At 42.7% G+C, this 22,118-nt stretch overlaps 1 protein-coding gene across 2 annotated transcripts; it reads left to right on the top strand.

Moving 5' to 3' along the window:
* Window positions 1–1,437: 1,437 nt before the first annotated feature.
* LOC110490511 (sodium-coupled neutral amino acid transporter 2) lies at window positions 1,438–13,008 on the top strand. Of its 2 annotated transcripts, none has more exons than XM_021563934.2 (15): window positions 1,438–1,781; window positions 2,999–3,124; window positions 3,308–3,389; window positions 3,501–3,616; window positions 6,507–6,673; window positions 7,051–7,126; window positions 7,767–7,849; window positions 8,211–8,269; window positions 9,061–9,231; window positions 9,384–9,463; window positions 9,614–9,714; window positions 10,319–10,443; window positions 10,577–10,721; window positions 10,846–10,943; window positions 11,106–13,008. In XM_021563934.2, the coding sequence occupies exons 2-15, from the start codon at window positions 3,000–3,002 to the stop codon at window positions 11,208–11,210; spliced, it is 1,533 nt and encodes a 510-aa protein (XP_021419609.1). In that variant the 5' UTR covers window positions 1,438–1,781; window position 2,999; the 3' UTR covers window positions 11,211–13,008. The 2 variants fall into 2 exon arrangements, with proteins under 2 accessions (XP_021419609.1, XP_036800788.1); XM_036944893.1 differs by lacking the exon at window positions 1,438–1,781 and adding an exon at window positions 2,810–2,829.
* The last annotated feature ends 9,110 nt before the right edge of the window (window positions 13,009–22,118 follow it).

Raw genomic sequence — 22,118 nt, 5'->3', positions numbered from 1 at the left:
TGTGTGTGTGTGTGTGTGTGTGTGTGTGTGTGTGTGTGTGTGTGTGTGTGTGTGTGTGTGTGTGTGTGTGTGTGTGTGTGTGTGTGTGTGTGTGTGTGTGTGTGTGTGTGTGTGTGTGTGTGTGTGTGTGTGTGTGTGGTGTGTACATCTGTGTTGCTACGTTTTGGTCTATAGGCTGGGAGGTTGTTCATACCCACACAGGGTTAGTATGTTTTGCATTGTATACTGTTCTGCTATCACATAGAAATTAACCTGGCACTAATAGTGGACATTGTAGGTAGGACTAGTGGGCTCTTTACAGTAATATCTCCTGAATCAGCAACTAACCCTAACCACTGAGGTCCAACTGGTCCACCAAACAACATTAACTTTGTTCATCTGCAAACTTGTTCTCAGAAATCCCTATTTTCTAACAGTGCCATGGGTTCATATGTACTTGAGTCACAAGTTCATGAAGCATAAGTAAAGACCCGACTGCTGCTAATATAATGAATGAAAAAGGGGTTATGAACCCCTCTCTGTTACGAAACTGTGTGATTTCACCTTAATGTCAGACACCCCAGCTGAATCCATCAAAAAATGTGTGGCATACTGAGAAACATTGACCCTGCTACGGACAATAATAAAGTGATAGCCTAATACATGTGTAATAGCCTAACATGTATGGTGTGTGTGTGTGTGTGCGTGTGTGTGTGACACAGATAACAATAACAGAGACAGAGCCTGTGTGTGAAGTCAGGGGCAGCTTAGTTTGTTTAGAAAGAGTGTGTAAACATAACTTTAACAGCATGGGTGAGAGAACCAATGCGTTGCTTACACTCGCAAAGGAGCAGAGTGTGAACCTAAAGCAGATGTAAGGGAGTCACTTCATGACAAAGGATTGGGATGACAAGGATTCCTGGCGCGCTCACTGAACCATCGTCACATGATTCGTTTGCGTACGTTAATCTTCTTGATACTGGGAGGTCTTCTTTGAAGCTTTAGTCGCATTTAAAATTCGACTGACACCCAATCTTGTGCTTTCTCATCAGTTCATCGTCTTGTCAATTTCATGTCCGGGAACCAAATAAAAAACGGTCCAGAAAAGGAGTCATGGCCTAATTATCGGGGTGGGTTAAACCAAAGGAATGTTGGCCTAGACTACTATGGGCTATAGTTTAAAGTATAGACTATTGGCTAGGCTCAGTGCAACACACAGAACAAAACTAATGAGGACACAGTGATCCAAATACATGATCAGAATTTGACTTAAACTTTTTCAATTAGCAGAAATCAAGATAACCGATTGCACATTGTGAAGGGCGGACTGAACCACCCCCTTTCCTGTACCGTGTGTTTGTACACAAACCGCGTCATTCATTCTGGTGTGTGTAAAGTCTATGCCTGTCGCCAAGGCAAAAAGCCACTCCCCTTCCTCCTCGAGCTGATGCAATGCTGGATAGATATAAAGGTGCAGACAAACCCCTCCTCGTTTAGACAACGTAAATTCAAGTTGCGCATCACATCATTGGCAATTTGATTTAATATAACATCTTAAAATTGAGCTTTTAAGCAATTATTATACAAGTGTATCCACATTTTAAGTTATTTTCCTATTTAATTGGGACAATTTCATTGTATCTGAAGTACATTTATTGTTGCTGATAATTGGGAATTTAAAACCTCAAGGATAAATAGTTTTTAGTAGAATATTGGAGACATTCAACGGTGAAGGAATTGTTTAAATTAAAATTGCTAAGGATCGCCACTTTTTCATAGGGATTTTATTCGTTTTATCAAAGGTAAGATTCTGTCTGCGCCGCATCTTTTACTGTCTACCAGGAAATATGCTGGGTTACCCGGTGTAGGCTAATTATCTTGTAATTCTCTATTTATAAATTGTAATTTACAATTCTGTAGGCCTAATAAATTGCTGTATTCTGTATTGTAAGTAATTAAGTCTATTCTATTGGAAAATGGGTGAAATAATTAGCCCAAATATTGTGTAGTGAAATAGCGGGCCGATGTATATAATCTCTTGCATGTTATTTCCCTAGTCAATTAGTCAAGATCAGTTAGGCGCAAAGATCAAATGTATTAGGTTATAGCTTTTTATTTCTATATTCTTTATAATATTTATGATGCTATGCTATAGGCCTAGGCTACACAGCGCAACGGGCCAGACTCGCAAGTATATAAATAAATATCACTGATGCTGTAGGCTAGTGGGCCACATTCTTTCTAGAGGAATGTCGGGGCGGTAACCAAGGAAGGAATGTAATGGATTTGATGGTTGAGTCTTTTCACTTATTTGGGATACTTGTAAATAAGAGACATCAACGTCCAATAAATTATGCAACCCAAATGAATCATGCAACTGTAAGCTACAGTTGAGGATATCTAAGACAGATATAGGACTTAGAGCTCTGCGCAAAATGGTGCCAGTCCATAATAGACAAGCACGTGCCTTTGTTTCCATCAGTCAGTCATGGAAGAAATCTTATTAAATGGAGCCCAAAATCGAATTATTGAACAGTCCCATGTCTAAAATGTTTTAGATTAGGCTGTGCTCTATCAAAACCCTAAACTAATAACATGATCTCACATTCTGTTTGAATACACGGGATTTGTTAGTTACATATATTGGCTGATTAAAATGGCAATTCTTCTTATTTAACACGTTGAAATTGGGGATGAAAAGACTTGCGCAATGCTTTTGTCATTCATATTGGGTATGTGACGCTGCGCTGATGTGGATAGACGCGGATGCCGGGCGGCTGGTATTTTTCCACTGGCTCCTGGGATGAGTCAACCCCCCTTCGTCTGGTCACATGACTTCAAATTTATGAGGTAGCTGCAGCGCATTGAGTAGCCTAGTCTCTCCCTGTCCAATATTGATTATTCGACGTCCCTGGTAAAACTCACGGTACAATAAAAAAAGAGAGTGGGAATGGTGCAGGCAAGAAGTTCACAAATTAACACAAATTGCTTCAAGGTTTTCCGTTTGTTTATTTTACAGCATGAAACAGGCCACTGCAAAGACAGAGATGAGCCGCTTCAGCATTTCCCCTGATGAGGATAGCAGTGTCAGTTCCAATAGTCATGAATACAGTTCCTGTCCAACCAAGAAGGTTCCTATTGACAGGTGAGGCACTGCAGCCTGCTGGGTCTGAAGATGCTCTGCAGTAGACTTATGCCTGTGTTTCTAACCGCAGAAATGTCATCAACTTGCATATTTTTGTGGAACTTGTATTATGTTTGTTTTAACGGCTGAATTGGAATGGGATTAATCCATTAAATAAATGCTTTATGCGTGTTTGATTTCCAGTCAATATCCCGATATGGATGCGGAGAGTCAAAACTTCCTTCCAGACTACCACCTGGACAAGAAGAAGTATGAAACAGATTATGTAAGTGCTGGACTGATAACATATAGGTTACCCAATTTGAGGCTTATGGTTTACTGTGCATTTATTTGAGTTTTTTTTCTTACTGAGTAAATTTGACTTTATTCTCAACAGCATCCAGGCACCGCCTCTTTCGGGATGTCAGTCTTCAACCTGGGCAATGCTATTATGGGCAGTGGCATCCTTGGTCTCTCTTATGCCATGGCCAACACTGGCATTGCACTCTTTGTGTGAGTACTGTTCTTGTGTTCCTGTATGCCAGTGTCAGACTTGGGTTTCATTGAAATCAATTGCACATCTGCATTGCTTGTTGTTAGGGGTTTTAGGCTGGGTTGCTGTATAAGCACTTAGTGACATCTGCTGATGTAAAAAGGGCTTTCTAAATAAAAACTGTAAACTGTACTGCGGGGTCAATCAACGTTCACACTGTGTCATCCAATGGCAATGTCTGCAGCTTGCAAGGTGTGACGAAGAGATAGTGGTGTCTGTTTTAAAGAGGTTAACACCAATGATATATCCCAGGATTGCTGATGCTATGTATTGGCCAATGAGAGGCTTTGAAGCCACCGGTCGGCCATATTGGCAGTCCCCAGAAAGAGTAGTCCTCCATAGGAATGAATGGAATTCTACAGTATTTCAATACAATTTTTCAAGGACAAAATTACATGTATTTAAGTATTTTGTTGTTGTAGAGGGGACAGTAACATTAGTACCATTCTACTTTAAGGAAAAACGTTGTATATATATTTTTTGTGCTTTTTTATGTTTAACTCAAATAATATACTTTCAATTATGCATTTAGGTGTCTGTTAACTCAATACATGTGGCAAAAACAAATGTACACATTAATACATGTATTTTATTTGATAGCTTCCAAAATTGTTTTTTACAATGGTGGGAGGGTGCCAAGATGAAGGCGCAGTAGCATCAAAACAGCACCCCCTGTCAGTCAACTAGTGTATATATAAATAATTGGAATGAACATACACATCCACAATTGAAATGGAGCTCAGCTTTATGAATCTGGGAAGTAGGTAGTAGGAATTAGGAGCGGCAGGTAGCCTAGCGGTTAATCGGGTTGTGCCAATAACCCAAAGTGTTCTTGTTTGAATCCCTTGGGTGAAAAATCTGTCGATGTGCTCTTGAGCAAGGCCCTTAACCCAAATTGCTCCTGTAAGTCGCTTTGGATAACAGCATCCACTAAATAACTCAAATGTAAGTCAACATCACATTGAATAGGATGCAATATAGAATATCACTGTATGTTGCTAGTGTAGAAGATAGTTTGTGGAACTCTGAGTCTGAATGCACTCAGTCATATCAGAAGCAATACAGCACATTCTAAACTTAGCAGTGTGATATACCACCAGCTACAGCACAATAAGGTCACACATCTCAATATCTACCAATGTGAGGCATAGAGACTGTACATACAACCTGAGCACAGCATTTATCCACAGTCTACTGGAGATGTGTCCTTGTCTAAGACAGGGCATTGGATAACCCTGAAGGGAGTTAGAGTAAGCTGGTGAGACAGCCTACAGAGATCAAAGCTTATGCTACCGCAGGGCACGGTAGCTAGTAGCCACGCAGGTCAGTGTTTACAAACAGCGGGCGTACGATTGTGAGCGCTGGGGTTGGGTGTGTGGCGCACTAGCATCGGGGGGCCTTTCATTTGGGCCAGTCACTCGAAGCCGGGGGGAAGCCGCTTAGCAGCGCTAATCTTTCTGCATTGGGGCAAGAGTTATATAAAGTGTAAGGTACTGTAAACGGGCCTCACATGAGATCATGAATGGAGCCCCCCCCCCTCCCCCGCCATTCCAGTAGACTCTTCTTCTCTCCATTACACTCATTACAAGTCATTTCAACCAACGTTTAACCAAAATCCAATGACATTACATTCTTTGTTGATTTCACGTTGAATTCACGTTAGTTGACAAATCAACCAAATTTAAATCAAAACTAGACGTTGAAATGACGTCTGTGCCCAGAGGGTAGCCAGTCTGAAGGGCCACTTTCTCCAACAGCTTATGAATATGAATTATGAATATAATACCTCTGATTATTTGTGTATCATTGTGAAATAGGAGAAATTCTGTAAAATATATATACCATACTGAAAAAAACCTGGGCACTCAATGCAAAACCCTTTATTCATTTGGCTTCTGCATTTCCGCCAACATACCATCTTCAGTGTATAAAATCATTTGTGTATTTTCACAAAGGCCTCCGTTTAAAAAAATCTTTGTTTGCAAAAGGTTTCCACGCCATGGGACTTGCAAACACTTCACCGCTGGGTAGATTCAGTATTTACAGAGTGAAAACAATTACCTTGGGGTCATCTAAGGTATATTTGGTGAGTCAGTGAAGTGCATATGATATGATAAAATGTAGACTAAACTATTATGGGCAGAAGTGTAAACGGTGACAAGTAGCTGAGTTGAGTAATCATCTCTATACCACTGTGTTGTGGTTCTGAAATTGTGTGTGTGAGTGAAATGATTTTCACAAGGCCTTCATAATGTGACCATAGCTTATATTTTTCTCAGTGACAGTGTTAGCTCTGCACGGCTTGGCTGCTAGATAGAATATCCTGACCTGGAGCCCATTGTCCAAATCACATCCCTGCATCTGGATTGTGCATAGCTGTGTTGCATCAAAACTGTCCCCATGACAAGGTCTTTGCAGATCAGCTCACAGACAGAACCTATTGATCCCTGTGTTTGGGTGCTACAGTACAGTAGAGAAGTCGCTTGTATGTCACTTCCCCAGCCTCAACATGGTCAACATGAGATGTGTCCTTGCGATGGTCAGAACACATTTTCCATGTGAATTTTAGCCTTGCGTTGACCTATGGCGTTTTTTGTCTCCACGTTCAGATGGAACCATCGGGAGATCAAGTCAAAATAATGTGTTTGAATTGGGACTGGTGAAATGCACCGAACGGAAACCAAGCTTGCACTTATCCAATATGCACCTATCAGTAGTCAACCGGGTTACAGGGTGTCCGTGTGGTTAATTCCAGTCGATAATAGCCCTTACCAGTCTTGCAGGCAATAGCAGTCCTTTGGCCTGGTTCCGTACCTTACTCGTGATACAATGTTCCTCTTCTCTCCACAGAATTCTCCTGGTGGCTGTGTCCATCTTCTCCCTGTACTCTGTGCACTTGCTTCTAAAGACAGCCAATGAAGGAGGGTCACTGGTCTATGAACAGCTGGGTTACAAGGCTTTCGGCATGCCCGGGAAACTGGCTGCATCCATCTCCATCACCATGCAGAACATCGGAGGTGAGAACTAAGGACACTTCAATGGTCATTCAGAAAGACAGATCAAAGTCAGGGAGACAGTCAACTCCTAGTGGATCAATGAGACTATGTGGAAAAAAGTCCAAAGTCTAAATGTCAGTGGTCACACTCAGAAAAGGAAGAGCAGCCCATTTCCCATAAACCAAATGGTTCTGTAAATGTTTACAATAAATATTTGCAAGGGTACTAGACTTTTCAATGGAACAAACATCCCTTCTGCGAACCAACAGGCCTATTCATCCTTAGTTAGTGCTTCTAGAACCATTTATGTCTCAGAGATGTCTGTTTTGGAACAAAATAAGGCATGTTTTGATGCAATATGACTTTGACTAACCGTGACTTTGCTTTTACCTTTGCAGCCATGTCCAGCTACCTCTACATTGTGAAGTACGAGCTGCCGATCGTTATCCAAGCCTTCGTGGGAGCTACCAACGGGTAAGCAGCTTTGTCTCTAGATTCTGTGTGTGCGTTGGTGTGTGTGTGAGTCTTTTAGTCTGCTGTTAGAGTTTGGTTTGAAAAATGGCCCATGGTTGATTTTGAGAGGTCGACCCTCGAGGTGAAGCAGTGACTTTGGTGTCATTCAAAATGGCGGTGGGTTGTTTTTGAGTGCTGTGCTGGGAAGATGTGAAGAGGCCTCTTTGTCCCTCTCAGCAGAGAGGGAGAGGAGGGAGCAGGGACAGTGTGTTGTCGGCAGCCGTTCAAAGGGTCCTTTTAGAAGAGCCAGTGCTGCACAGAGACAGACCTCTGGATGAGCTCATTCAGACCAACCAACTGGCCCATCAAACATTCATGTAGTGTTGCCAGCATGTAGCTAGACCACCCTAAGTGCAGGCTGCTATTTCTGTGTGCATTGCAGACATTCTGCCATGTTTGTATTTTACAACACCAGTCAAATGGGAAACGAACGATACAAAAGTTTTGATATAGGTCATATTTTTTCACAAAAGCTAGATAAATGCTGGGATATGAATGTGTGTAAGCGTGTGTGGGTGTAACTGTGTGTTATTATATTAAACTGTGTGGTGATATGTGTGTACAGTGAATGACGAGGTCTTGTCTCTCCTGTGCGTTCCAGAGAGTGGTATGCGAACGGGGACTATCTTGTGATCTTGGTGTCAGTTGTCATCATCCTGCCACTCTCACTTCTCAGAAACCTTGGTAAGACACAATACAGAGTGTGGCACTTTACTTTGTGTGTGTGTGGTGTGTGTGTGTGTGTACACGTGTGTTGTGAAATGCAGCACTTGTGTAAAATGTTGGGAAAGGGCAGGGGATCATGACGCACTTTGGCAACGTGTGTGTGTAATAGGGGCCAGAACAGTTTGTTTACATTAGATTCCTTTTTGACTGATAAAGTTAATATATTGCCTTAGAAGAGTACATTCTTATTCATTGTAATATGGTTTTAATATATGTTATAACAGGGATATTACACAATTGTTAGTATATTTACTATCTTACATTTCCATAGTATATGAAGTACTCAATGTTTTTTTCTCTCTCTGTTACCTTACTTCAGGTTACCTTGGTTACACAAGTGGTTTCTCCCTGCTTTGCATGGTGTTCTTCCTGATTGTGGTGAGTCAACATCCTAAACTACTCCGCTGTTGTGGTCTTTACAGTTCAGGTTATTGTAGTGAATAGCTCACCTACAGATATGATATCTTAATTTTATCACTCTGTTGTCTAAGATAATGTTCCTGCACAGTAGGAAATGCAAATTGTAGTGTATTTAAGTTTTTTTTTTCACCTTTATTTAACCAGGTAGGCAAGTTGAGAACAAGTTCTCATTTACAATTGCGACCTGGCCAAGATAAAGCAAGGCAGTTCGACACATACAACGACACAGTTACACATGGAGTAAAACAAACATACAGTCAATAATACAGTATAAACAGGTGTGAGCAAATACGATCTGAGCAAATGAGGTGAGATAAGGGAGGTAAAGGCAAAAAAAGGCCATGGTGGCAAAGTAAATACAATATAGCAAGTAAAACACTGGAATGGTAGATTTGCAGATAAATCTTGATTTATCCTAACTAAAATGTATCAACCACATTTCCATTAATTATAATCCATACAGAAATTCAAAATTCCTGTCGCTGCAGGACTATTTTCATGCAGTGAGAAACTGGTCAAATGAAGATAGAACACCTGAATAACTGACACATTGGTTTACAATTCTGACCAGCTCACACTAGCCGGACCATGACCAAGCATTTCAAATGACCTATCCCCTCTATTGTACGTTGCTTTCTAAAAGTAATGAGTTTTAATCTGTAGTAGTTATATCACCAATTAGCAATGTATGTAGCCAATAGTCTGTACCTTTTGTATGGGAGTCTAAATGGGCTTGGTTGCTTTTCCAGGTGATCTATAAGAAGTTCCAGATCCCGTGCCCTTTCATCCCTAACATGGACGTGATACTGAACGAGACGGTTAGCAAGGTCCTGAACAACACGATGGGCTTCCTCAATACCACCGCCGGTGTCTACAACGAGGACGTCTGCACACCCAAATACTTTGTCTTTAACTCTCAGGTGAGAAATGGACAGATTTGTTGAGTGGTAAATCGATAAATAGAAAGAGAACTACTTAATGGATGCCCAAGTGCTTTCGTACCTGTATTAGTTTTTTTTATGTCTGTGCATGTGTCAAATGTCTAACGGTCTTGTCTAACGCTCTCCTTCAGACTGTGTATGCTGTTCCTATCCTGACGTTCGCCTTTGTCTGCCACCCCGCCGTCCTGCCCATGTACGAGGAGCTTAAAGAGTGAGTCTATTGCTGTTTACCCAGCTGCCACACACAGAAGTGCACAATCACACACAAACACACACACAGTTTATATCTGAAGTATCTGTGAAGGAAGAAAGAGAAAAGAGCAGTGGTTCTGTGTTGTCTAAACCTCCTCTTCTTTCCCAGTCGTTCCCGTAGAAAGATGCAGGGCGTGGCCAACGTGTCTTTCCTGGCCATGTTCATCATGTACCTGCTGGCTGCTCTCTTCGGATATCTGACCTTCAACGGTGAGCCAGCCCCGCCCCCCTTAGAAACATATTCATCCATTTTTTAACAGTCGGATACAAAACTAGTTTGAGAAGGAAACAGTCCGTTTCGGGGCTCATACAAACAGTTGTTTTGCAAGGACTGTCCCCCATGAGAAATACACCAATGATCCTGTATATTTGTTATGGCAAGGACATCGCAGCAGGTGTCCAGCCATGTTCCAGACTTCCCTAAAAGTATGGCTACGCAATGGCCCTCGTTAGCAAGGACGACATGACGAAAACGAATGAACGAGGGTGCGAAAGTTACGCACAACCTCGAATAATCTTAGCTGTATTCCAATTGATCTCCCAATCTCAGTTTGATTTGGCTGGACATGTAACAGGCAGGTTACAAAGACCTTTCTGAACGAACACCAATAATACAGCTAAATGAGTCAATGTTGACCGTAGGGGTTATTATAGAGCATTGCTGACCAGGGTTCGATACCCGGTTGGTCACACATGGGCCCTGTGTCTGGATATCTGAATATTTGAAAGGTGTGGAAATGAATTGAATATGTGACTTTATAAGTGAGAAGGAAACAAGCATAAATTAAATGACCGTATTGGATTGGCTTTACAGTGCATGTGGAGTCCGAACTTCTGCACACCTACTCCAAGGTCTACAAGGCTGACGTGATCCTACTCATCGTTCGTCTGGCCGTGCTGACAGCTGTCACCCTGACTGTCCCTGTGGTGCTGTTTCCCGTAAGCCCGACATCTATCTATCTGTCTGGCTGGCAGCTCGTCTGTCTGTCCATCCATCCAAAACTTGTGAGCGTTGTCAAGTTCGGTATTGCCACCATGTTGACCTTGGTCCCCCGTCTCTGTCTCTCTGTAGATCCGCACGTCGGTCAACCAGCTGCTGTGTGCCTCCAAGGAGTTCAGCTGGATCCGCCACACCATCATCACCGTGGTTCTGCTGGCCAGCACAAACTGTCTGGTTATCTTCGTCCCCTCCATCAGAGACATCTTCGGCTTCATCGGTGAGTGAATGTGTTCAGCTGGTCAGGTGCAGTTCTAGAAGTTGAACAGCACAGAATCCAGAAGTTGTAATAGAGAAAGAAAAGAGGTGAACATCCCCACTGAGCCTGTCATCTTCCTCTTCAGGTGCATCTGCGGCAGCCATGTTGATCTTCATCCTGCCCTCGGCCTTCTATATCAAACTGGTCAAGAAGGAGCCCATGAAGTCTGTGCAGAAAATCGGAGTAAGAAACCATCCCTCTCATTTTTAGTCCATGCAATTGATGTGTTTGTGGGTGTTGTGGTCTGTGACTCCTGGCAAGGAGCGACAATCGTATAGTGGAGAAGAAAGCCTTGTTGTGTTTGTTGTGCTAAGCCCAACCGTCTTGTCCTCCCTCTCTCTCCAGGCATCCATCTTCCTGTGCAGTGGTTTCTTTGTCATGATCGGCAGCTTGACCCTCATCACCCTGGACTGGATCAACAACGCCTCACAAGCCGCCAATGGACACTAGGATACCTCATCCACCAGGGGTGGGCACCACACCATCCGCAGCTCAGCCGCTAAACATCTGACCGCTAAGACTGCTACCCAAGAAGAAGAATATGACCTCACATACAACAATGTTCGGCTTTGAACTCTAAGCAAGAGACTATACCATTCCAATGAGAATGTACTGAACTTTGTACAGTATGCAGTTAAGCCACACAGGTGGTGATTTTCTTTTTTCCTTTCGTTGTGCTTTCTTTGTTTCGTTTCCCGTTTTGGACTTTCTCTTTTTTTGTTATTCTGGTAGAGTTGAAACATTTGACGGTGCCTCAAACAGGGATGGTGTAGTTGTAGAGTTCCAATGCAGCTCATATTCAGGTACTGCGTGTGAGCTCAGCTTTTTGGGCACGGCGACAACTTTTCTCAACCAGGGCCGCACGCAACCGCGGACATCCTGGAATCCCAGAACTCATTAGAGGTGAAGAACGTGACAGCAGACTCTACTCGACGTGAATAATTTAGTGTTCAACTTCTTATTTTTTTAAAACATTGCCAAAAAAGGTATTTGTAATATGTGTTTATATATTTAAAAAGCACTTAATGTTCAGCACACTCGTGAGGAAATTGTATGTTCACGGACTACTAGACCGCTTATCAGTATTTGTACCAAGGCTGTGTGACCTAGCTAGTGGTGTCGGCTTCACTTGTAAAATGCTTAGTATGAATCAACGAAACCTGCCTTCTCAAAACCCCACACTGGAAGTTGCAAAAGATCTCTTTTAAAGAAATGTATTACGCATTGTAATGTATTGAAGACCTTGTTCAAATCTAGCACAGCGATGATACTACTGCTTGTAGATGGGGCATGCTCCCTGTCAAATCCCCCGGATGCTAAGGGGAGGGGGACGTTACACTTTTTTTCTTTACGGAAGAATATCTTGAATTTGACCACATGCGTGGTTGTAATGTACCTGTTTAACTTGCTAAAATAGTTTGTTTTATGGCGGTTTTGAGACCGCACATAACCAAACGTCACATCAACGTTACATAATGGCTTCCATGCAGAACTGAGGGAAAGCGGAGGAATGTCATGTGAGCTGCTCAGTGTCTGTCAAAATGTCAGTGTTATTCTAACGGTTGGCAGCTTCTCCTTATTAAACATAACCGTAGGTACAAAAAAAGTTACGAAATGATTGATACGGATAGTGTAAAGTTGGCTTGTCACCTCGTCACAAACACGAGGTGAGCGGCTCCCTGCTTCCAATGTTAACCTCACACATCATCCAAACTGTTATTGTCCTGCGATTATTTATGGAAGAACATGAAATCAATGTAATTTTATCTATTTTACTATATTTATATATTGTACATATATATATATATATATCTATGAGTTGAACTACTGTATATATGCTATGTTTTGTTTAACCTTCTATTGGCATTTCACTAAACTATAAAAATAGCTGGTGAATTTGGTCTTTATCAATTTACCCCCCTATGATTCAGTATGGAGCTGTTCACTTTCATTTCTGGAACCATAGTGAGAGGGTTTTCCCTCTTCCACTTGCTGTAATTCTGAAAGACCATGTTTAAAGTGGAACCTACCAAAGCATAGTGGCAGTGGTCTTTGTGTAACACACTTCTATTTGTGACCCTGATAACCTGTTCTCTCATGCTTTATGCACGTCTTGGTTAGAGAGTATGTGAGCCATCTCTTGACCTCAGGAGCAGAGGGCATCGCCCACCAGTGTTACACTCTTGTTTCAATGAAACACTATGTACATCATGTAATTATTGTCTAAATAAAGTCAAAGATAACCCCACACATTGTCAGGTCTTTGTGTCAGTTCTATTTTGCAGACCAGCTGATTGTGGTGTGCTTTTGCAGGGAGCCCACCGTATGTTGGGAAAGTGATGGCAACTCCTGAGACAAAGAACTGGAACCCCCTCTATTTTGATTAATAAACTGCAGATGAACAAAACAATTTCAGGAGAGAATATTAGATTGTCTAAATATTGTGGTGGGAAATTATGCCACAAGTGAATAAGTTACAGGTCTGTGAGAGCCAGAAATCTTGCTTGTTTGTAGGTGACCAAATACTTATTTTCCACCATAATTTGCAAATAAATTCATAAAAAATCCTACAATGTGATTTTCTGGATTTTTTTTCTCCATTTTGTCTGTCATAGTTAAAGTGTACCTATGATGAAAATTACAGGCCTCTCATCTTTTTAAGTGGGAGAACTTGCACAATTGGTGGCTGACTAAATACGTTTTTTGCCCCACTGTATGTAAATTGCCTCAATATTGCTGCAGCAGCAAATGGGTATCCATAATAAAATACAAATATTGAAATAAGCTTGGAGTCAGGCAATGACATGGTGTGTGGTCCTCCCACTATGAAATGAATTATGTTGAACTTCACAGGGTGGTGAAAGTGCACGGACCAGTATGAGTTTGATGCTCCTTTCCAATAAATATTGAGGGTCTTATTCTGGTGACATGATGATCGATACTTGACTGCCGTTTGACAAATAAAAATGTTCTCGCTCTTATCATTAATAATCTCATCATGTATTGTAGACTATCCTACCTGCTGAGCCTACCCGCACAGTATCTGCAAGCTGTTTAGCTAAAGGGCCAGACTAGGCACATTTGCTATTTTAATGCAACACTTTTTGTGCAAAAACTATTGGTAGAGATGCAAAAGCGATGGAAACACATTGAATGATCTCACATAAAGAGGAACAAGACAGTAGCAAAAGCAATGTCGGGTCAGTCAGAAAAACAGAAAGATGTTGAGCAGGATAGAGAGACCGCTTCTTTTGCAGGGAAAACCCCTTTTGGGTGGTGACACCACAGGAGAGAAACTTGCCAGTGCAAGACTCCTGAGAACTTGCAGTTTACAATGGATAAAATGCACAAACTTGGTCTTTCACAGTCCAGCAACCTGGAGGAGATTGCAGATAGCACAGTTTGCAACAATTCAAAGGCATGCGCCTATGGCGAATGGCAAGAAAGTGAACACTCCGCTGCACCGCCTGCTAGACAGCAAATCCAACGAAGAGGTGGAGTGGGGGGTTCACTAAAGTGGACAGTTGACCTCGGTCCGCCACAGGAAAGACAAAGGATGCAATGTCTTTCGATAAGGAGGTAAGGGACTCTGGCACTCAAAATACATTGTCAGTGAGGAAGCAGTGAAATGTAAGGCACAGACGATTTATGGTGTAACCATAAAAGGAACCATGCAAATGCTCCAGGTTCTGAGTAATCACGCCTGGCATCCTAAAATACAGAGACATAAGTTGTCTCTGTTAAGCAGTGCAAAGCATGTGGGATTTCCCATGTCATGGACTCCAAGAAATCACTCTCCCGACAGTGGTGTCTGGACAAGACAGAGCACAACAGAGCAAATGAAGAACAAGAGAAAATTAGCTTAATCACTATGAAGAAGGATATAGCCATAACTGAGGAAGAGCTGGTTACCCAGTTCCAGTATCGGCTCTTTAAATTTAGGAAACATCTGTTCAACAGCCAATGGCAGTACCACAGCTACCGGACCTTGAGAGAGAACCTAACCAATAACTGCCTGATCCATATAGATTTGAGTGAAAACTTCACAAGCAGGTGACGCTCCACACTGATGTCTTCTATGTGGCAGAGGAGTCCCCCATCTCCTTCTGCACCATCTCACCCAGTTTGAAGGCATGACCGCGCAGTCATATGGGCTCCCCTGGACCCCATCTCGGGCATGATTAAACAGCAGTAGCCTACCGTGCAACACTTCTTCAGTAATGGCCATGCCACCCAATATAAACAAAAGGGCAACTTCTATATGGTTGGCACTGAACCTTTCAAGAAGGGTTTCCAGGGGAGTACGTGGAACTTTTTTTGAGCCCAGTCATGGAAAGGGTGCTCCAGATGGAGTGGGGGGTTCACTAAAGAAGACAGCTGACCTCTTGGTCCAACACAGGAAAGACAAAGGATGCAATGTCTTTCGATCAGGAGGCAAGGGGCTCCGGCACTCAAATCAAATTCAGATTTGAAATTTGATTTGATATGAAATACAGTTGCATTATGTCAGTGAGGAAGAAGTGGAAAGTAAGGCCCATAATATTTATGGGGTAACCATAAAAGGAACCATAACAATGCACCAGGTTCTGAGTATCACACCTGGCATCCTAAAATACAGAGACATAAGTTGTCAACCAGCGCAAAGCATGTGGGATTGCCTATGTCATGGACTACAAGATATCACTCTCCCGACAGTGCCGGCTAATGGCAATGGTCTTTCACCTCCACATCAAACAGATGTCATCGACCCGGATACCTCAGCTCCACTTTGTCCAGATGTCAGAGGCTCACCACAATGGACAGTGGTGCATTGTGAACCACGATGAACCACCATACCCTGGCGTTATACTAGAGGTCAAAGAACATAACGTCAAAGGAATGAATGTCACAGGAAGGAAGTCAACAAGTTCTTCTGGCCAAGCCCAAGAGACGATATCAACCGGTATGGGGATGACCACATTGTGTGTCTGATGCCAAAGCCACTGCCAGTGAACAAAAGATCAGCTCAGATTGGCCACAGTATCTGGAAGTACTTGGAGGAGCACCTGAATGTGTGGAAGTGGCAGATGTGAACTGGCTCCCAGAGAAGAAGGCGTCAGTGGTTAGAAAGCAAGGGAGACTGGCTCGGAGATGCTAACATATGGACATGAAACAATAACATGGCAAAGACAAACATATGAACAAACTTTTCTAAAAACAAACACATCTCAAGTAAAAGTGATGTTAGAATGTGAAATAATTAGTACAGGAAAAGTTATTACAGGAAATAGCATGTTAACATGTTTTACTGCATGTTTTACTGCATACAATAGGTTTATATCAGTGCTTTTGGGAAGTCTTTGTTTACGTTCAATGTTTGGTTTCACATCGTGTCACTGGTGTTCAAATCAAATTTATTTGTCACATACACATGGTTAGCAGATGTCAATGCGAGTGTAGCGAAATGCTTGTGCTTCTAGTTCCGACAATGCAGTAATAACCAACGAGTAATCTAACCTAACAATTCCAAAACTACTACCTTATACACACAAGTGTAAAGGGATAAAGAATATGTACATAAAGATATAGGAATGAGTGATGGTACAGAACGGCATATGCAAGATGCAGTAGATGGCATCGAGTACAGTATATACATATGAGATGAGTAATGTAGGGTATGTAAACAAAGTGGCATAGTTTAAAGTGGCTAGTGATACATGTATTACATAAAGATGATATAGAGTACAGTATATACAGTGGGGCAAAAAAGTATTTAGTCAGCCACCAATTGTGCAAGTTCTCCCATTTAAAAAGATGAGAGAGGCCTGTAATTTTCATCATAGTTCATATTCAACTATGACAGACAAAATTAGAAAAGAAAATCCTGAAAATCACATTGCAGATTATGGTGGAAAATAAGTATTTGGTCACCTACAAACAAGCAAGATTTCTGGCTCTCACGGACCTGTAACTTCTTCTTTAAGAGGCTCCTCTGTCCTCCACTCGTTACCTGTATTAATGGCGCCTGTTTGAACTTGTTATCAGTATAAAAGACACCTGTCCACAACCTCAAACAGTCACACTCCAAACTCCACTATGGCCAAGACCAAAGAGCTGCCAAAGGACACCAGAAACAAAATTGTAGACGTGCACCAGGCTGGGAAGACTGAATCTGCAATTGGTAGGCAGCTTGGTTTGAAGAAATCAACTGCGGGAGCTATTATTAGGAAATGGAAGACATACAAGACCACTGATAATCTCCCTCGATCTGGAGCTCCACACAAGATCTCACCCTGTGGGGTCAAAATGATCACAAGAACGGTGAGCAAAAATCCCAGAACCACACCTAGTGAATGACCTGCAGAGAGCTGGGACCAAAGTAACAAAGCCTACCATCAGTAACACACTACGCCGCCAGGGACTCAAATCTTGCAGTGCCAGATGTGTTAAGCCAGTACATGTCCAGGCCCGTCTGAGGTTTGCTAGAGAGCATTTGGATGATCCAGAAGAAGATTGGGAGAATGTCACATGGTCAGATGAAACCAAAATAGTAAAAACTCAACTCGTCGTGTTTGGAGGACAAAGAATGCTGAGTTGCATCCAAAGAACACCATACCTACTGTGAAGCATGGGGGTGGAAACATCATGCTTTGGGGCTGTTTTTCTGCAAAGGGACCAGGACGACTGATCTGTGTAAAGGAAAGAATGAATGGGGCCATGTATCGTGAGATTTTGAGTGAAAACCTCCTTCCATCAGCAAGGGCATTGAAGATGAAACGTGGCTGGGTCTTTCAGCATGACAATGATCCCAAACACACCGCCCGGGCAACGAAGGAGTGGCTTCGTAAGAAGCATTTCAAGGTCCTGGAGTGGCCTAGCCAGTCTCCAGATCTCAACCCCATAGAAAATCTTTGGAGGGAGTTGAAAGTCTGTGTTGCCCAGCAACAGCCCCAAAACATCACTGCTCTAGAGGAGATCTGCATGGAGGAATGGGCCAAAATACCAGCAACAGTGTGTGAAAACCTTGTGAAGACTTACAGAAAACGTTTGACCTCTGTCATTGCCAACAAAGGGTATATAACAAAGTATTGAGATAAACTTTTGTTATTGACCAAATACCTATTTTCCACCAAAATTTGCAAAAAAATTAATTAAAAATCCTACAATGTGATTTTCTGGATTTTTTTTCTCATTTTGTCTGTCATAGTTGAAGTGTACGTCTGATGAAAATTACAGGCCTCTCTCATCTTTTTAAGTGGGAGAACTTGCACATTTGGTGGCTGACTAAATACTTTTTTGCCCCACTGTACATATACATATGAGATGAGTAATGTAGGGTATGTAAACATTATATTAAGTAGCATTGTTTAAAGTGGCTAGTGATATATTTTACATCAATTTCCATCAATTCCCATTATTAAAGTGGCTGTAGTTGAGTCAGTGTGTTGGCAGCAGCCACTCAATGTTAGTGTTGGCTGTTTAACCGTCTGATGGCCTTGAGATAGAAGCTGTTTTTCAGTCTCTCGGTCCCTGCTTTGATGCACCTGTACTGACCTCGCCTTCTGGATGATAGCGGGGTGAACAGGCAGTGGCTCGGGTGGTTGTTGTCCTTGATGATCTTTATGGCCTTCCTGTGACATCGGGTGATGTAGGTGTCCTGGAGGGCAGGTAGTTTGCCCCCGGTGATGCGTTGTGCAGACCTCACTACCCTCTGGAGAGCCTTACGGTTGTGGGCGGAGCAGTTGCCGTACCAGGCGGTGATACAGCCCGACAGGATGCTCTCGATTGCATCTGTAGAAGTTTGTGAGTGCTTTTGGTGACAAGCCAAATTTCTTCAGCCTCCTGAGGTTGAAGAGGCGCTGCTGCGCCTATCACGATGCTGTCTGTGTGGGTGGACCAATTCAGTTTGTCTGTGATGTGTACGCCGAGGAACTTAAAACTTACTACCCTCTCCACTACTGTCCCATCGATGTGGATAGGGGGGTGCTCCCTCTGCTGTTTCCTGAAGTCCACAATCATCTCCTTAGTTTTGTTGACGTTGAGTGTGAAGTTATTTTCCTGACACCATACTCCAAGGGCCCTCACCTCATCCCTGTAGGCCGTCTCGTTGTTGTTGGTAATCAAGCCTACCACTGTAGTGTCGTCCGCAAACTTGATGATTGAGTTTGAGGCGTGCATGGCCACGCAGTCGTGGGTGAACAGGGAGTACAGGAGAGGGCTCAGAACGCACCCTTGTGGGGCCCCAGTGTTGAGGATCAGCGGGGTGGAGATGTTGTTACCTACCCTCACCACCTGGGGACGGCCCGTCAGGAAGTCCAGTACCCAGTTGCACAGGGCGGGGTCGAGACCCAGGGTCTCGAGCTTGATGACGAGTTTGGAGGGTACTATGGTGTTAAATGCTGAGCTGTAGTCGATGAACAGCATTCTCACATAGGTATTCCTCTTGTCCAGATGGGTTAGGGCAGTGTGCAATGTGGTTGAGATTGCATCGTCTGTGAACCTATTTGGGCAGTAAGCAAATTAGTTAGTGCATGGACACTGGTGTTCTGGCATCAGAGTTGCCCATTTTTATAGAATTTTTAATTTGTATCTACCCAACTACTGCTGCATGCATTAGTAAGCATTTTAAGCATATGATAATCAAATTTTGATGACTCAACCTCAATTATTTCTGATGTTACAACACAAAACACATGGTAGAAATATAAAAATGTCACACACTAGAACTTTCTACATACAGTTTAAAGTAAATTATTACAAATCTAAACAATTCATGAATATTTGCATGAACCTTTTCAGTCTTTGATTATATATGCAAATTAAAATGTGAAATTACAAATCAGGAAAGCCTGAATTGCCATCTAAAATACAGGTAATGCCAGTGACAAAAAGGCAGCACTAGCATTTTTTTAGGCAATGAATTACAAATATTAAATTGAATTAAACTGGCATGTATGTTGATATATAATGGTAAAGGGTTAACTATTATCTGACTAAGTTTTGTAAAAAATATATACACTGCTCAAAAAAATAAAGGGAACACTAAAATAACACATCCTAGATCTGAATGAATGAAATATTCTTATTAAATACTTTTTTCTTTACATAGTTGAATGTGCTGACAACAAAATCACACAAAAATTATCAATGGAAATCAAATTTATCAACCCATGGAGGTCTGGATTTGGAGTCACACAAAATGTGTGGAAAACCACACTACAGGCTGATCCAACTTTGATGTAATGTCCTTAAAACAAGTCAAAATGAGGCTCAGTAGTGTGTGTGGCCTCCACGTGCCTGTATGACCTCCCTACAACGCCTGGGCATGCTCCTGATGAGGTGGCGGATGGTCTCCTGAGGGATCTCCTCCCAGACCTGGACTAAAGCATCCGCCAACTCCTGGACAGTTTGTGGTGCAACGTGGCGTTGGTGGATGGAGCGAGACATGATGTCCCAGATGTGCTCAATTGGATTCAGGTCTGGGGAACAGGCGGGCCAGTCCATATCATCAATGCCTTCCTCTTGCAGGAACTGCTGACACACTCCAGCCACGAGGTCTAGCATTGTCTTGCATTAGGAGGAACCCAGGGCCAACCGCACCAGCATATGGTCTCACAAGGGGTCTGAGGATCTCATCTCGGTACCTAATGGCAGTCATTCTACCTCTGGCGAGCACATGGAGGGCTGTGCGGCCCCCCAAAGAAATGCCACCCCACACCATGACTGACCCACCGCCAAACCGGTCATGCTGGAGGATGTTGCAGGCAGCAGAACGTTCTCCACGGCGTCTCCAGACTGTCATGTCTGTCACATGTGCTCAGTGTGAACCTGCTTTCATCTGTGAAGAGCACAGGGCGCCAGTGGCGAATTTGGTGTTCTCTGGCAAATGAAAAACGTCCTGCACGGTGTTGGGCTGTAAGCACAACCCCCACCTGTGGACGTCGGGCCCTCATACCACCCTCATGGAGTCTGTTTCTGACCGTTTGAGCAGACACATGCACATTTGTGGCCTGCTGGAGGTAATTTTGCAGGGCTCTGGCAGTGCTCCTCCTGCTCCTCCTTGCACAAAGCCGGAGGTAGCGGTCCTGCTGCTGGGTTGTTGCCCTCCTACGGCCTCCTCCACGTCTCCTGATGTACTGGCCTGTCTCCTGGTAGCGCCTCCATGCTCTAGACACTACGCTGACAGACACAGCAAACGTTCTTGCCACAGCTCGCATTGATGTGCCATCCTGGATGAGCTGCACTACCTGAGCCACTTGTGTGGGTTGTAGACTCCGTCTCATGCTTCCACTAGAGTGAAAGCACCGCCAGCATTAAAAAGTGACCAAAACATCAGCCAGGAAGCATAGGAACTGAGAAGTGGTCTGTGGTCACCACCTGCAGAACCACTCCTTTATTGGGGGTGTCTTGCTAATTGCCTATAATTTCCACCTGTTGTCTATTCCATTTGCACAACAGCATGTGCAATTTATTGTCAATCAGTGAGTGTTGCTTCCTAAGTGGACAGTTTGATTTCACAGAAGTGTGATTGACTTGGAGTTACATTGTGTTGTTTAAGTGTTCCCTTTATTTTTGTTGAGCAGTGTATATGTTAGCTCTTCAAAATCCACCATATAGCCTACATGATCAGATTATTATTATGGACAAAAGAGCGAGATTATTTATACTTGTCAGACGGAAGCCAAAAATCGATCATCATGTCACAAGAATAAATCCCTCGATATTTACTGGAAAGGAGTATCAGTCATCACCTTGCACTTTCACCACCTTGTGAAGTTAACCTGATTTCTTTCCCGATGAGCCCTAATGGGAGGACCATACATGTCATTGTGTGACTCCAAGTTTACTTCGATATGGTTATTAAGCCTATCAATATTTGCACATAAAAACATTTTCGCATAATTCATTTTACCAACACAAAAAGATCCCATCTTGTCCAGTGTATTCTTTGTCAACATTTGGAAAGTTGAGCGTAAAATGTTCTGTTTCCATCAGGCTTGTCATGGTATGTTTTATCCGTCATGTACTTTACTCGCATAAAAAGGTTGGATGGAAACCTGGTGCGTGTCATAAGAGAAAAACAGCGGATGCACAACCAAATTTTGAAAATTCACCTGGTATATTCTACAATTTTTACTGGATGAGACCCCAACCTAAGCGACCGTTTGTCGCTTATAGCTGGAAAAGGCCCTAATTGCCAAAGTTCTGTGGATTGTCATGTTAACTGTGTTCAAATCTTTTTTATGAAATGGTGGGTTTATAAAAAAAGAAAAACCTGAGATGGTTTTGACAAAGGCTCGCCCTACTGGTGAAAATAGTGAAGCACATTTTCAAGTTAACACTCGACTGCTTGTGTGAAACATTGGCAAGTGGGTCTTC

Source organism: Oncorhynchus mykiss, chromosome 15 (genome assembly GCF_013265735.2).
Source record: "Oncorhynchus mykiss isolate Arlee chromosome 15, USDA_OmykA_1.1, whole genome shotgun sequence".
Classification (NCBI taxonomy): domain Eukaryota; kingdom Metazoa; phylum Chordata; class Actinopteri; order Salmoniformes; family Salmonidae; genus Oncorhynchus; species Oncorhynchus mykiss.
Note: the sequence above shows the minus strand (reverse complement) of the source record. Positions and strands in the feature narration are given on the sequence as shown.

Excerpts from the sequence above, each read along its gene's own strand:
- LOC110490511 (XM_036944893.1), top strand. Across the intron at positions 9,464-9,613 it reads ATGTACGAGGAGCTTAAAGA|TCGTTCCCGTAGAAAGATGC; the intron begins GTGAGTCTATTG and ends CTTCTTTCCCAG. Across the intron at positions 10,944-11,105 it reads AGTCTGTGCAGAAAATCGGA|GCATCCATCTTCCTGTGCAG; the intron begins GTAAGAAACCAT and ends CTCTCTCTCCAG.